The sequence below is a fragment of the Nerophis lumbriciformis genome, linkage group LG29 (assembly GCF_033978685.3).
Source record: "Nerophis lumbriciformis linkage group LG29, RoL_Nlum_v2.1, whole genome shotgun sequence".
In the NCBI taxonomy this organism is placed as follows: Eukaryota; Metazoa; Chordata; class Actinopteri; order Syngnathiformes; family Syngnathidae; genus Nerophis; species Nerophis lumbriciformis.
The window spans coordinates 474,928-488,350 of record NC_084576.2 but is presented as its reverse complement, the minus strand read 5'-3'; the positions used below and the strand labels follow the sequence as shown (position 1 = coordinate 488,350).

At 39.5% G+C, this 13,423-nt stretch overlaps 1 protein-coding gene across 2 annotated transcripts in view; it reads left to right on the top strand.

Annotated features, from left to right (window-relative positions):
- LOC133571919 (uncharacterized) overlaps window positions 1–13,423 on the top strand; it is a 158,869-nt gene continuing 145,446 nt past the window's right edge. Inside the window, exons 1-3 of one of the 2 annotated variants that reach the window (XM_061925258.1) lie at window positions 1–419; window positions 1,425–1,655; window positions 9,887–11,706. In XM_061925258.1, coding sequence (XP_061781242.1) covers window positions 317–419; window positions 1,425–1,655; window positions 9,887–11,232 — 1,680 coding nt within the window. In that variant the 5' untranslated portion in view covers window positions 1–316 and the 3' untranslated portion in view covers window positions 11,233–11,706. Of the gene's footprint in view, window positions 420–1,424; window positions 1,656–9,886; window positions 11,707–13,423 lie in introns of those variants that run through there. The other variant, XM_072911903.1, reaches the window with a different exon arrangement.

Genomic DNA, 13,423 nt, shown 5'->3' with positions numbered 1-13,423 from the left:
CTCGCGAGATCTGACAAGACTGCGCGCGAAGCAAACAGGGCGAGGATAAAGCAAGATGGCGTCTGACGGTGAAGACGTTATTGCAGTCGTCACAGTTCAGTGTTCTTAATCTGTGCGTCCATGTACACATATATGTCCTTTATTACACTCTATTAAATAGAGTCATAATAACTGTTTGTATATTAGTCTGAGCGCACTTCTCCAGCTAGCTTAGCTTGCTAGTTAGCTTAGCTTGTTAGCTGCTAACAAAGAGAGATGAAAACACATCGCTAAGCAGAGATCAAGTGTGAGTGTAAAGTGTTGTGATTGTGTGAAAATGTGCGAAAGAACCATAGCAGAGTACGAGGAGGAACTTTGTCCAACAAAAGAGGAGAAGGAGCGACAACATGAAAAACATCAAGTTGTGTTACACACAACAGGTTTGTTTACTTCTTACTCTCACATCTTTACTAACTTTATATTTATTATTAACACTTTTCTTCAATAGATTGTCTATAGGAAGATGAATTGTCATGTGAGGATGTTCAGACACACAATATTTATGAGAGGTTGATGTTCCTCTCAGTTTGTAACAAAGTGTATCAACATGTTTACACAAAACTCACACAGTCACCGGGGGAATATTCCAGAGAGCAGGTTAAGTGCAAACTCCTGAGTATGTAAAGCTCCAGAGTTTGACCTCCAAAAATAAGAGAGGTAAGACAAAGTCAGAGTCGGTTACGACGCTGTAAACCTAGCCTGCTAGCTGGCAGGTTTGACAAGTTATTTATGTGTGTAAAAGCTATACTGACCTGTTATTTCCTTCATATTGGTGCAGCCATTAACCTACTACAACACCTGCTACATCCACCTACTCAGTGGCCTAGTGGTTAGAGTGTCCGCCCTGAGATCGGTAGCTTGTGTCATACCAAAGACTATACAAATGGGACCCATTATCTCCCTGCTTGGCACTCAGCATCAAGGGTTGGAATTGGGGGTTAAATCACTGTAAAAATGATTCCCGAGCCAACCACCGCTGCTACTCACTGCTCCCCTCACCTCCCAGGGGGTGATCAAGGTTAATGGGTCAAATGCAGAGAACAATCTGGCCACACCTAGTGTGTGTGTGTGACAATCATTGGTACTTTAACTTTTTAATGTGGCAGTGATTGTGGAAAAAACAAAGCCTGATCTAAAGATGACATCTTGATCTCATACCATCTCAAACCAATTGGCCGTTCATTATTAAGTGAAATGTCTTAAAGTCGCTTCAATTTGTCTTTAACCAAGCAACACTAAGTTTTATCCAGTTACTCGATTAATCGAAAACATTTCCAGTAGAACACTTGATTAATAACATTTTCAATAGCCACAGCCCTATATTTCATGTACGATTTAATATTTAGCATGTAGGAGTTAAAATGTGTTTTGTTTGTGTCCTGTAGACATCCATCAGCTGATTGGACACCAAGAAGAATGTCTCCCTCATCTGCAGGGGGACAGTTTCACTTTAGAGGATCCACAGCCCTCACATTTGAAAGAGGAAGAGGAGGGAGAGTGTCCTGTAGGGCAGGAGGAGGATGATGTCAGCAAGTTTCCACTGACTGTTGTCTCTGTGAAGACTGAAGAGCATGAAGACAAAGCACCTGAGTCCTCACAGCTTCATCACAGTCCAAGTAAGCACAACATCCACATATCATCTCATACAATGTTTGTGACACATGTTCATCCGGGGGCCACATTTATGACTAAAGATGGAGATAAACTTGCTTTTTAACACCACCATTTAAAAATGAATGCTCATCAATCATCAACAGTGTAATTGCTGGGGTGTAACCATGTGACCTAGAGGCCGTCCTCCTTACCTCACGTGGTCAAATGAAGGCAAACATTCAATATGGCTACTGTTTATTTACCTTTAGCAGCACATATGTCAGCATATTTCAAAGGTTTAAAGATAAGAGATGTATACCAAGTACCATTTTTTTTCCCGTACTGGTTCCTAATTATGTCGTCCATGAGGACCGTGAAGATTCTGGACTAACGACACAACTATTTGTATTTTTAATTCCAGCTGACTGACGTAACTATGACACGTTGTCACATTGAGTTCAGCTGCCGCTGCTACACATTAAAATCAGCTTTGAATAATGACAAATAAGGAAGCAACAACACGCAAAAGTTTGATGTGTGTGTTATTGACAAGAAGATGACATAACTGCATTTCACCTTGCACTGCACACATAGTTGACTTCTTTAAGACTTCAAATAAACAGCTGTTTTTTTTTGGTTTGTTTTTTTCTTCTTTATTTAGCCAGGTAAAAATCCCATAGAGATTAAAGATCTCTTTTCTAAGGGAGACCTGGCCAAGAGGGCAGCAACAAGGTTAGATTAAAAACAGTAAACAACACATAAAACATGACATTTACAACATTAAAACTTGCTGACATAACACATGTGCATACAGACAAGGTAGACTGCAATCCTTTCACAGAAGCTTTAAACTCATTCAATGTAACAAGGGTTTGAAGTTGGATATTGGATTGTAGGTTATTCCAAGCCTTCGCTGCTGAAAACCTAAATGCTTTCTTGCCCAGTTCAGTTCTCACTTTGGGGACGACAAATTGCGATCATTCATTGAATGAAGATTGTGACTTCCTTGTTTCTTTCTTTGATAAAATACAAGGCAGATAGGATGGGGTGATACCCAGAATAGTTTTGTAGATGAACACATACCAATGATTGAGGTGTCAAGCACATAAAGATGTTCAGTTAACCATTGAGTATAACACACAATGGTGAGTAAGTTAACCATTGAGTATAACACACAATGGTGAGTAAGTTAACCATTGAGTATAACACACAATGGTGAGTAAGTTGGTGATGAATGTCAGTGCCCCGTGGTACACACGATCCAGCTTGTGGAGACAACCAGCAGTAGCATTCATGTACAACACATCTCCATAGTCAATAACAGGTAAAAAGGTTGTTTCCACCAATTTCTGTTTCACAGTAAAAGAAAAGCAAGACTTGTTTCTATAATAAAATCCCAGTAAAATTTCAGATTTTTTTTACAACATACTGAATGTGCTCCTTAAAACTCAAGTGGTCATCAATTAAAAATCCTAAATATTTAAAAGCAGATACTAACACAATTTGTTGCCCATTTCTTGTTCAAATGTTCTCACTCAGTGCTGATCTTACAGTTTTTGATGTGGTAAAGAACATACACTTTGTTTTCTCTGCATTTAAAAGCAGTTGAAGGTAGCAAAGTTGTTCTTGTACTCTGTCAAATGCATGTTGTAGATATTTAAAGGCCTCAGCAGGAGTGGATGCTGTGCAGTATATGACAGTATCATCAGCGTAGGAATGGAAAGTTGAGATCAGAATATTCTGTCCAAGATTATTAATTATTAATTAATAATGGGCCCAACACAGAACCTTGAGGGACACCCTTTTCCACTTGCAGTACGTCCGAGAAGGAACCCTCTATCTGAACAGCCGGAGTTCTACTTGTGAGGTCATTTGCAAACCATCCAACTGCTTGCTGAGAAAAACTAATAACTGAAAGACGTTTGATTAAAATGACATGATCAACAGTATCAAATGCCTTTGAAAAGTCAATAAAGAGGGACAGACAGCACTGCTTCTTGTCAAGCGCTTCAGTTACATCATTTATAAACTTCATAGCAGCAGTAACAGTACTGTGGTTTCTGCCAAAACCTGACTGAAATGGTGACAGAATAAAGTTGGTGTCCAAAAAGTATTTTATCTGTTCACTGATAAGGGATTCAAGCACTTTTTCAGAACAGAGAGTTTAGAGATCTGTCTGTAATCATTTAGATTACTAGGGTCACCTCCTTTTAATAGGGGGATTACAACGGCAGATTTCCAATCCAAGGGGATTTCATTTGAAATTAGAGTAAGGTTAAAAATGTGAGTCAGTGGTCCAGCTATAATTTCACCTGCCAACTTTAGGAAAAGCGGCTCCAACTTATCTGAGCCAGCTGGCTTTCTAGGTTTAAGTTGTTTTAGAGCAGGGGTGCCCACACTTTTTCTGCAAGCGAGCTACTTTTCAATTGATCAAGTCGTGGGGATCTACCTCATTCATATATATCATTTATATTTACTTATTTATGAAAGATATGTTTTTGTTAACAAGTGAAAGGTGTTTGATGATAATGCAAGCATGTTTAACACATATAGTTAATATTGTTAATACATTAAAGGTGTTTAATGATAATACAAGAATGTTTAATACATATAGTTAACAAGTTAAAGGTGTTTTTAAGATAATGCAAGCATGTTTATCACATATAGTTAATATTGTTAAGAAGTCAAAGGTGTTTAATGATAATACAAGCATGTTTAACACATATAGTTAATATTGTTAATACATTAAAGGTGTTTAATGATAATACAAGAATGTTTAATACATGTAGTTAATATTGTTAACAAGTTAAAGGTGTTTAATGATAATACAAGAATGTTTAACACATATAGTTAATATTGTTAACAAGTTAAAGGTGTTTAAAGATAATACAAACATGTTTAACACATATAGTTAATATTGTTAACAAGTTAAAGGTGTTTAATGATAATACAAGCATGTTTAACACATATATATTCCTTTCTTTCATGAAGACAAGAATATAAGTTGGTGTATTACCTGATTGTGATGACTTGCATTGATAGGAATCAGACAGTGGTGCTGATAACGTCCGCATTTTCAAATGGAGGAGAAAAAAAGTCCTCCTTTCTGTCCAATACCACATGAAAGTGGTTGGTTTTTGGCATCTTATTTGTCCAGCTTCCGTACTCCTTTGTATACACTTTACAAGAAATACATTGGCGGCAAACCCCGTAGCTTGCTAGCTTGTTTACGCCAGCTTTCTGAGACTCTTATTTTGGTAGCGCAGGCAGGATGAAGCAGCGCTTTTATTGTGCAACTGTGCAGTCGGTCTTTGGAGTTTTGACGACAGGTACGGCGCCAGAGTCTGTTGAAATAAAGTGTTTCTTGCCTTCCAGTCGGTCATTTTAATGAGCTGGCAGCAGCCAGCGTCATCTCAGAAGACCCTCGGGTGCCGGGAATGTCAATCAAGTGACGAAAGTGACAACATAGTGAAGATTTATTATCGCTCATTTTTAGGACTATTTTTTTAATGCCTGGCTGGCGATCGACTGACACACCCTCCGAGATCGACCGGTAGCTCGCGATCGACGTAATGAGCACCCCTGTTTTAGAGCCCTCATGACCTCTGTTGTGGTAAAGAGCGTAAAGTTAAAAACCTGGGTATTTTCAACGGTTCTTTCCGGAGTTAGCGGAACTTCAGTAAAGTTGTCAGAATTATAGAGAAAACCAGAGTTAATAAAATGATTATTATAATGACTACCCATTTCTCTTCTGTCACTTACTCTGACACCATCAACAAGTATACTAGGTGGGAGATTGACTGAATTACAGCAGGCGGACAAAGATTTGATGATTTTCCAAAACTTCTTTGGGTGTTTGAGATTTTCAGTTGTTGTGGAGAAATAAAATTCTGATTTGACATTCCGAAGGAGAGAGGTAAATTGATTTCTTAATTGTCTAAAATTCAACCAATCTGCTTCTAACCCTGACTTGCGTGCCCTGGTCCAAGCAGCATTACGCTCATGCAACACATCTGACAGGTCTGATGTAAACCACTGATTGTCACGTCCTTTAACCCTACATTTTCTAAAAGGGGCATGTTTGTTCACTATACTCAAGAAGTTTTTGTGAAAATATTTCCAAGCCAGTTCAACATGATCAAAAAGAGCAATTCTATCCCAATTAAAAAGATGCAAGTCATGTAAAAAGCTTGCGTCTCAAATAATTTCATATTACGTTTTTCAAGAAGACGAGGCTTGCTTTTAGGAATCCTTGTGTCTCGCACTACTGCAATCACACAATGATCACTCACATCATTAGGGAAAACACCAGATGCAACACATTTAAAGGGCATATTTGTTAGAATTAAGTCAACGAGTGTAGCTTTTTGAGGGCATTTAGGATTAGGTCTTGTAGCTGAGTTAATTACCGTATTTTCCGCACCATAAGGCGCCCTGGGTTAAAAGCCGCGCCTTCAATGAACGGCATATTTCAAAACTTTGTTCACCTATAAGCCGCCCGGTGTTGTAAGCCGCATCTAACTGCGCTAAAGGAATGTCAAAAAATCAGTCAGATAGGTCAGTCAAACTTTAATAATATATTAAAAACCAGCGTTCTAACAACTCTGTTCACTCCCAAAATGTACGCAAATGTGCAATCACAAACATACGTATATCAACATGGACAGAGCTGCGTGAAAAAAGCCACCCGGCCTCTTCGCGTAAACTTAAACTTACCTTAACCACTCGCTCATCTTTTCTTCATCCATCCCTTCAAGTTAGCTTTTATGATGACGCCGGCTGGAAAGGTCTCTTTTGGCAAGGTCTTCCTTTTGAATATCACCATGGGTGGAAGTTTCATTAGCATGGCAAGCTAGAACCACAGTGAAGGATGACTTCTCATTCCCTGTGGTGCGAATATTCACCGTACGTGCTCCCGTTCCACAGTGCGGTTCACAGGAATATCAGTTGCTGTGAAATACGGTAGTAATCCGTGTGCGGATGGAGAGATTGCGTCTTTTCATGAACCGGATCCTTGTCGCTTTGTAGGAGCCATTTTGTGGTCTTTACAGATGTAAACACACAAAGGAAATGAAACGTACGGTGATATCCGCGCGCTTTTTCTTCTTCTACGCGGGCGGGTGGTTGCTTACAGTAGAAGAAGAAGCGCTTCCTGTTCTATGGGGGCGGGTGCTTACCTTGGCGGTTGCTTGCGTAGAAGAAGAAGCGCTTCCTGTTCTACCGGGAAAAAAGATGGCGGCTGTTTACCGAAGTTGCGAGACCTAAACTTTATGAAAATGAATCTTAATATTTATCCATATATAAAGCGCACCGGGTTAAAAGGCGCACTGTCAGCTTTTGAGTAAATTTGTGGTTTTTAGGTGCGGCTAATAGTGCGGAAAATACGGTAATTGTGTTAAATTTAGAGATTCACACTGTGCTTTCAAAGAGTCAGACACAGATGTGAGCCAGTCCCAGTTCAAATCACTATTTCCTTGTATTTCAGTTGAGACAGAAACTTCACAAAAGTAGATAGGGAATTACTAGGGGCAGATGGAGGCCTATAACACCCCACTACCATAATGTGGTGATTTCTAGCTAATTCATTTTCAAGTGCTAACAGTTCAAGCTCTTTACTTACTGATTCAGAGAGCGCTAATTTAACATCAAACCTCTGCTTAATATATATGGCCACTCCACCACCTTCTCTTTGTCGGTCAGTACGATAGACATTATAAATATCTTTATCAAGCACAGATTGTTTAAGCCAAGTTTCAGATAAGACTACAATATCAGCATTTGTTGAGTTTATCCAGATCTTTATCATATCCAGTTTAGGGAGTAAACTCCAAACATTGATATGAATAATCCCAAAACCAGATCTAGTTTTAAAATCCGCAGGTGTAAAACATTGTGTAGGTGTATCAGGGCCTGGATTAGTCTCAACATTTCCTGAGAGCAATAACAATAATATAACTAAACATTTGCGCTTAGTTACCATCTTTTGAGTCGGTCTTTAATCTGTGAAAGTAAGTGCCCACAATAGGGGAGGATGCAGTAATGTTGACGTGATCTCTCAAAACAAGGAAACAATAAGAATGAATGGACTCTACCATAGTATGCAGCCATTTGGTTTTGTCCAAAGTCACAGAAATCTTCAACTGAGATAAGGCCGAGGTTATTTTGTAGCTGCCACTATGATGAAATGTCAAATGATCAAATATGTCAAACTGTGCATCTTGAAGTAGCATAGTTCGTGAGTGGGGGTGACCAGACCCATTTGGGACACCAGTAAAACCACACAAAAGTATAAAACACAATATAATAATTTGTGAAATAGTGAGAGGAGAAGTTACACTTGTTTTACCACTTTTGAAGATGTTAGCAGACAGGGCTAAAGACTAGCAACCAAGGCTGATGGGTGGAAGCCCGTAGACGAAGCCAATGGCTGGAGGCAAACAGCAGGTCGATGGAAGGCTAGTAGGCAGGTTGATGGTGGAAGGCTAGCAGGCAGGTCGACGGTGGAAGGCTAGCAGGCAAGTCGATGGTGGAAGGCTAGCAGGCAGGCCGATGGTGGAAGGCTAATAGGCAGGTCGATGGTGGAAGGCTGGTAGACAGGCCGATGGTGGAAGGCTGGTAGACAGGCCGATGGTGGAAGGCTAGCAGTCAGGCCGATGGTGGAAGGCTAGCAGTCAGGCCGATGGTGGAAGGCAAGCAGGCAGGTCGATGGTGGAAGGCTGGTAGACAGGTTGATGGTGGAAGGCTAGCAGTCAGGCCGATGGTGGAAGGCTAGCAGGCAGGCCGATGGTGGAAGGCTGGTAGGCAGGTTGATGGTGGAAGGCTAGTAGGCAGGTCGATGGTGGAAGGCTAGCAGGCAGGTCGATGGTGGAAGGCTAGTAGGCAGGTCGATGGTGGAAAGCTAGTGGCGCGGTTGGTAGAGTGGCCGTGCCTGAGGGTTCCTGGTTCAATCCCCACCTTCTACCAACCTAGTCACGTCTGTTGTGTCCTTGAGCAGGACACTTCACCCTTGCTCCTGATGAGTTGTGGTAAGCGCCTTGCATGGCAGATCCCGCCATTAGTGTGTGAATGAGTGAATGAGACGGGATGAGTTGGCTAAGTACAAAAATGAGTCGCAATTTTTGAATGAAAGAAACTGCTGTTCTAAATGTGTCCTAGATGTCGCAATAGCAATTCTTTGTATCGTTGTAGATGATGCTACATATGTAAAACACAACTAAAACACATGATGTTAGTGCACCAGTCGGGGAAAATGAGCAAACTACATCAATAACATCCTGTAATTTGATTTTGATATGATTTATTTATCTTGATAGATTGAAAATGAACACCAATGAGTTGACTGATGAACATTATCACATCATTGATTCTGAAAGTGTAAAAAAGGACAACTAAATATAGAATACTATTGGATGTAAAAAAAAAAAAAAAACATGATTTGTACATTTTCAGAATGTGTTTGTTCTATTTTTAAACAAAGAAAACAATCTGCAGTTGTCTTTATTTTTACGTTATCTTGCTGTAATTTTACCAGTCCGGCCAACTTGGAGTAGATCTTTCTCCATGTGGCCCCCCATCTAAAATTGGTTTAAACACCCCTGGCCGAGATCTTCCTGCGAAAAGCAGATACGAGAAAAAAATCTAATTATGAAATGGAATAGATCCCTAAAGATTTGTTGAGTAATATCAAGGATTATCCGTCGGTGGCGTTCCCAGACATGTGGAACTATCTTGAGTTCCAGACGTCATTCTAAACCACAAATTGTGGTTAAGTCTGTCGCCGTGGCGCCGCCGTTCCACATCTAGTGGAAATCCCCGGTTACACTTACAAACCTTGCTTGGCGAGATAAAGAAGAAACCATACTTGGGGTTTATGGCACGTAGCAAAAGGAAATGCACTTTCAACCCACTGCACTCGCAGTGAGCAAACTCGACCACAAGATAGCGCCATAGCAGAGCTAACAATACGGAATACAGATTTATAATGTAAACGACCTAATCTTTTCTCCAACTTTATACATCATACCTCAGGCAGAAGGGAATTTATGGCAATACAGATTTTAGGCCATATTGCCCACCCCTCGTAAAAAGTGGTCTTCTCTTCCTGTGAATGATGTTGTAAACAGCAGTGTGTTGGTTTTCAGGCCGTTCATATATTAACTTGTTATTTTAAGTACATGTAAACTTACTGAATGCCTCATGTGACTGAGCCAATCTGGACATTTCTCAAGCATGTTTGTCATTTTGTGTCCTGCAGACGTCTGTGAAGAACAACTTCTGCCTGAAAAACAGGAGAGTAGCTCCAGGATGTTGAAGGAGGATCCACCAAAGTGGAAGACCAGGCACCACGGACCCTCTGGCTTCTCCTTTTCCTCTTTGACACAGACCCTGCCCTGTAAAAAGGAAGAGGAAAACTCACTGACCCCCCACATTAAAGAGGAAGAGGAGGAACACAGCGTTAGTCAGGAGGGAGATCATATTGAAGGACTGGAGGAGTTCCCAGTGACTGGTGTCCCTGTGAAGAGTGAAGATGATGAGGTCAAAGGTGAAAGTGAGGAGAAGAGAGAGGCAAAGCCTCCAAGCAGCAGCTCAACACAACACATGACAACAGAAGCTGATGGAGACCACTGTGGAGGATCACAAGCAGACAAGATCTTAGCTCCACCATCAGATAGTGAGGACACAACGTCACACTCTCCTGACACTGATGATGAACACTCTAAAGATGATGCAACATGTCACACTGACAACACTCACTTCACATGTTCTCACTGTCACAAAACTTTTAATGACCGTAGAAATATGAAAAGACACATGAGAACACACACTGGAGAAAAACCTTTTTCTTGTTCAATCTGTGGTAAAGGTTTGACACAAAGGCGATCTTTGAAAATACACATGAGAATACACACTGGTGAAAAACCCTTTTCCTGTTTAACCTGTGGTAAAGGTTTTACACATAATCAATATTTGAAAGTACACATGAGAGCACACACTAGTGAAAAACCTTTTATCTGTTCAATCTGTAGTAAAGGTTTTACACAAAGTCAATATTTGAAAGTACACATGAGAACACACACTGGTGAAAAACCTTTTTCTTGTTCAATCTGTGGTAAAGGTTTTAAACAAAGGCGATCTTTGAAAATACACATGAGAACACACACTGGTGAAAAACCCTTTTCCTGTTTAACCTGTGGTAAAGGTTTTACACATAATCAATATTTGAAAGTACACATGAGAGCACACACTAGTGAAAAACCTTTTATCTGTTCAACTTGTGGTAAAGAGTTTAGACAAAGTCATAGTGTGAAAATGCACATGAGAAAACACACTGGTGAAAAACCTTGTTCCTGTTCAACTTGTGGTAAAGAGTTTACACGAAGTCAGAGTGTGAAAATGCACATGAGAACACACACTGGTGAAAAACCTTTTTCTTGTTCAATCTGTGGTAAAGGTTTTACACAGAGTCAGAATTTGAAAAGTCACATGAGAAGACACCCAGGAGAGGAAGTGTTGAGTTGCAGTGTGTGTGGTGAAAGATTGTCTTCTAAGTACCAGTGTAAGAAACACAAGTGTGCTGGTGAGAACAGCAGCAGCAAATGAAACTGCAGGATTTGAAATAAACTGTCAAGACTTTAATGTTGACTTTCTAACAACATCAGCACATATAACATGTGTGACATTATTGTTTGTGTAACTATCTTTTTAATATGCTTCTACATTTATAGATTAGATAGTTTGAAATATGGAAGTATTCCATATTTGTATTTGTAATTGTTAATGATCCCATAGATGATCACCTTTATATGATGTACATATGTACTGGTTCACATGTGAAACATCTTCTGGACCACTTCAGGAAGCATATTATTATTTACTTTATACATCATTTGAACACTTGTCTTTTATACCATTTTAAAATGTGTGACTTTATGAAATTATTTGTTGGGTCTCTATAATCCATTTTATTAATGATCTTTATTACTCTCTTTTGTAATATGATGATTGTGTTGTGATTGTTTTATATGTATGTCCCCAGACCTTTATGCAATATAAAAGTGAGAGAAAAAGGCTGAATTGTTTGTGGAAGGATGTTTATTTTGTATTTTTACAAACTTACATTCGTGGATAAAACAGAAATTCCCATTATTGGGTTTTAAACATTTTTAATGTATGTTTTCTTTTCAAACATCCCCAAAACAATATCAATATCAATCAAAGTTTGGAGTGTCAGGCAAAAGCCAGTATTGTACATCATCCCACAGACATTTACTTTGCATACTGTAGGAGACAAATTTCCTCATTTGTTTATATTGTTTTTATTTTGTTTTCTCTAATTGATTGCTGGCCTCTGTTCATGCGGAAATTCCTTTTCGGCAGATTGCTCCGCCCACTTCCTCTTGAGAAACAGGAAGTGTTGACAGGGATGGGACCGTTGCTATGGTGCGGTTGCCATGGTAACGTCATTTAATTGGGTTCAGGTGGGAGCACTCGGGGCGATTGCATGGAGGACACAAACAGTTTTTGGCCGTGCGTGTGGTGACAATGTTCCATTCATACATGATGTTCTATAGCCTACATTTCATTTCCTTTTCATAGCTTCACATAAAGAGATTGTCATATCCAAACATATTAACACATTCAATCATTTGCACGCCTCAAACTAGTCAACACAGTCGCCCTCACTATCAGCTTAAAGGTAAAGGCTGTACAACTACCATAACTCAACCTGTACTACTACCATAAGTCAACTTAACTACTACCATAACTCAACCTGTACTACTACCATAAGTCAACTTAACTACTACCATAACTCAACCTGTACTACTACCATAAGTCAACTTAACTACTACCATAACTCAACCTGTACTACTACCATAAGTCAACCTGTACTACTACCATAAGTCAACTTAACTACTACCATAACTCAACCTGTACTACTACCATAAGTCAACTTAACTACTACCATAACTCAACCTGTACTACTACCATAAGTCAACCTGTACTACTACCATAAGTCAACTTAACTACTACCATAACTCAACCTGTACTACTACCATAAGTCAACTTAACTACTACCATAACTCAACCTGTACTACTACCATAAGTCAACTTAACTACTACCATAACTCAACCTGTACTACTACCATAAGTCAACCTGTACTACTACCATAAGTCAACTTAACTACTACCATAACTCAACCTGTACTACTACCATAAGTCAACTTAACTACTACCATAACTCAACCTGTACTACTATCATAAGTCAACTTAACTACTACCATAACTCAACCTGTACTACTACCATAAGTCAACTTAACTACTACCATAACTCAACCTGTACTACTACCATAAGTCAACTTAACTACTACCATAACTCAACCTGTACTACTACCATAAGTCAACTTAACTACTACCATAACTCAACCTGTACTACTACCATAAGTCAACTTAACTACTACCATAACTCAACCTGTACTACTACCATAACTCAACCTGTACTACTACCATAAGTCAACTTAACTACTACCACAAGTCAACCTGTACTACTACCATAAGTCAACTTAACTACTACCATAACTCAACCTGTACTACTACCATAAGTCAACTTAACTACTACCATAACTCAACCTGTACTACTACCATAAGTCAACTTAACTACTACCATAACTCAACCTGTACTACTACCATAAGTCAACTTAACTACTACCATAACTCAACCTGTACTACTACCATAAGTCAACTTAACTACTACCATAACTCAACCTGTACTACTACCATAAGTCAACTTAAC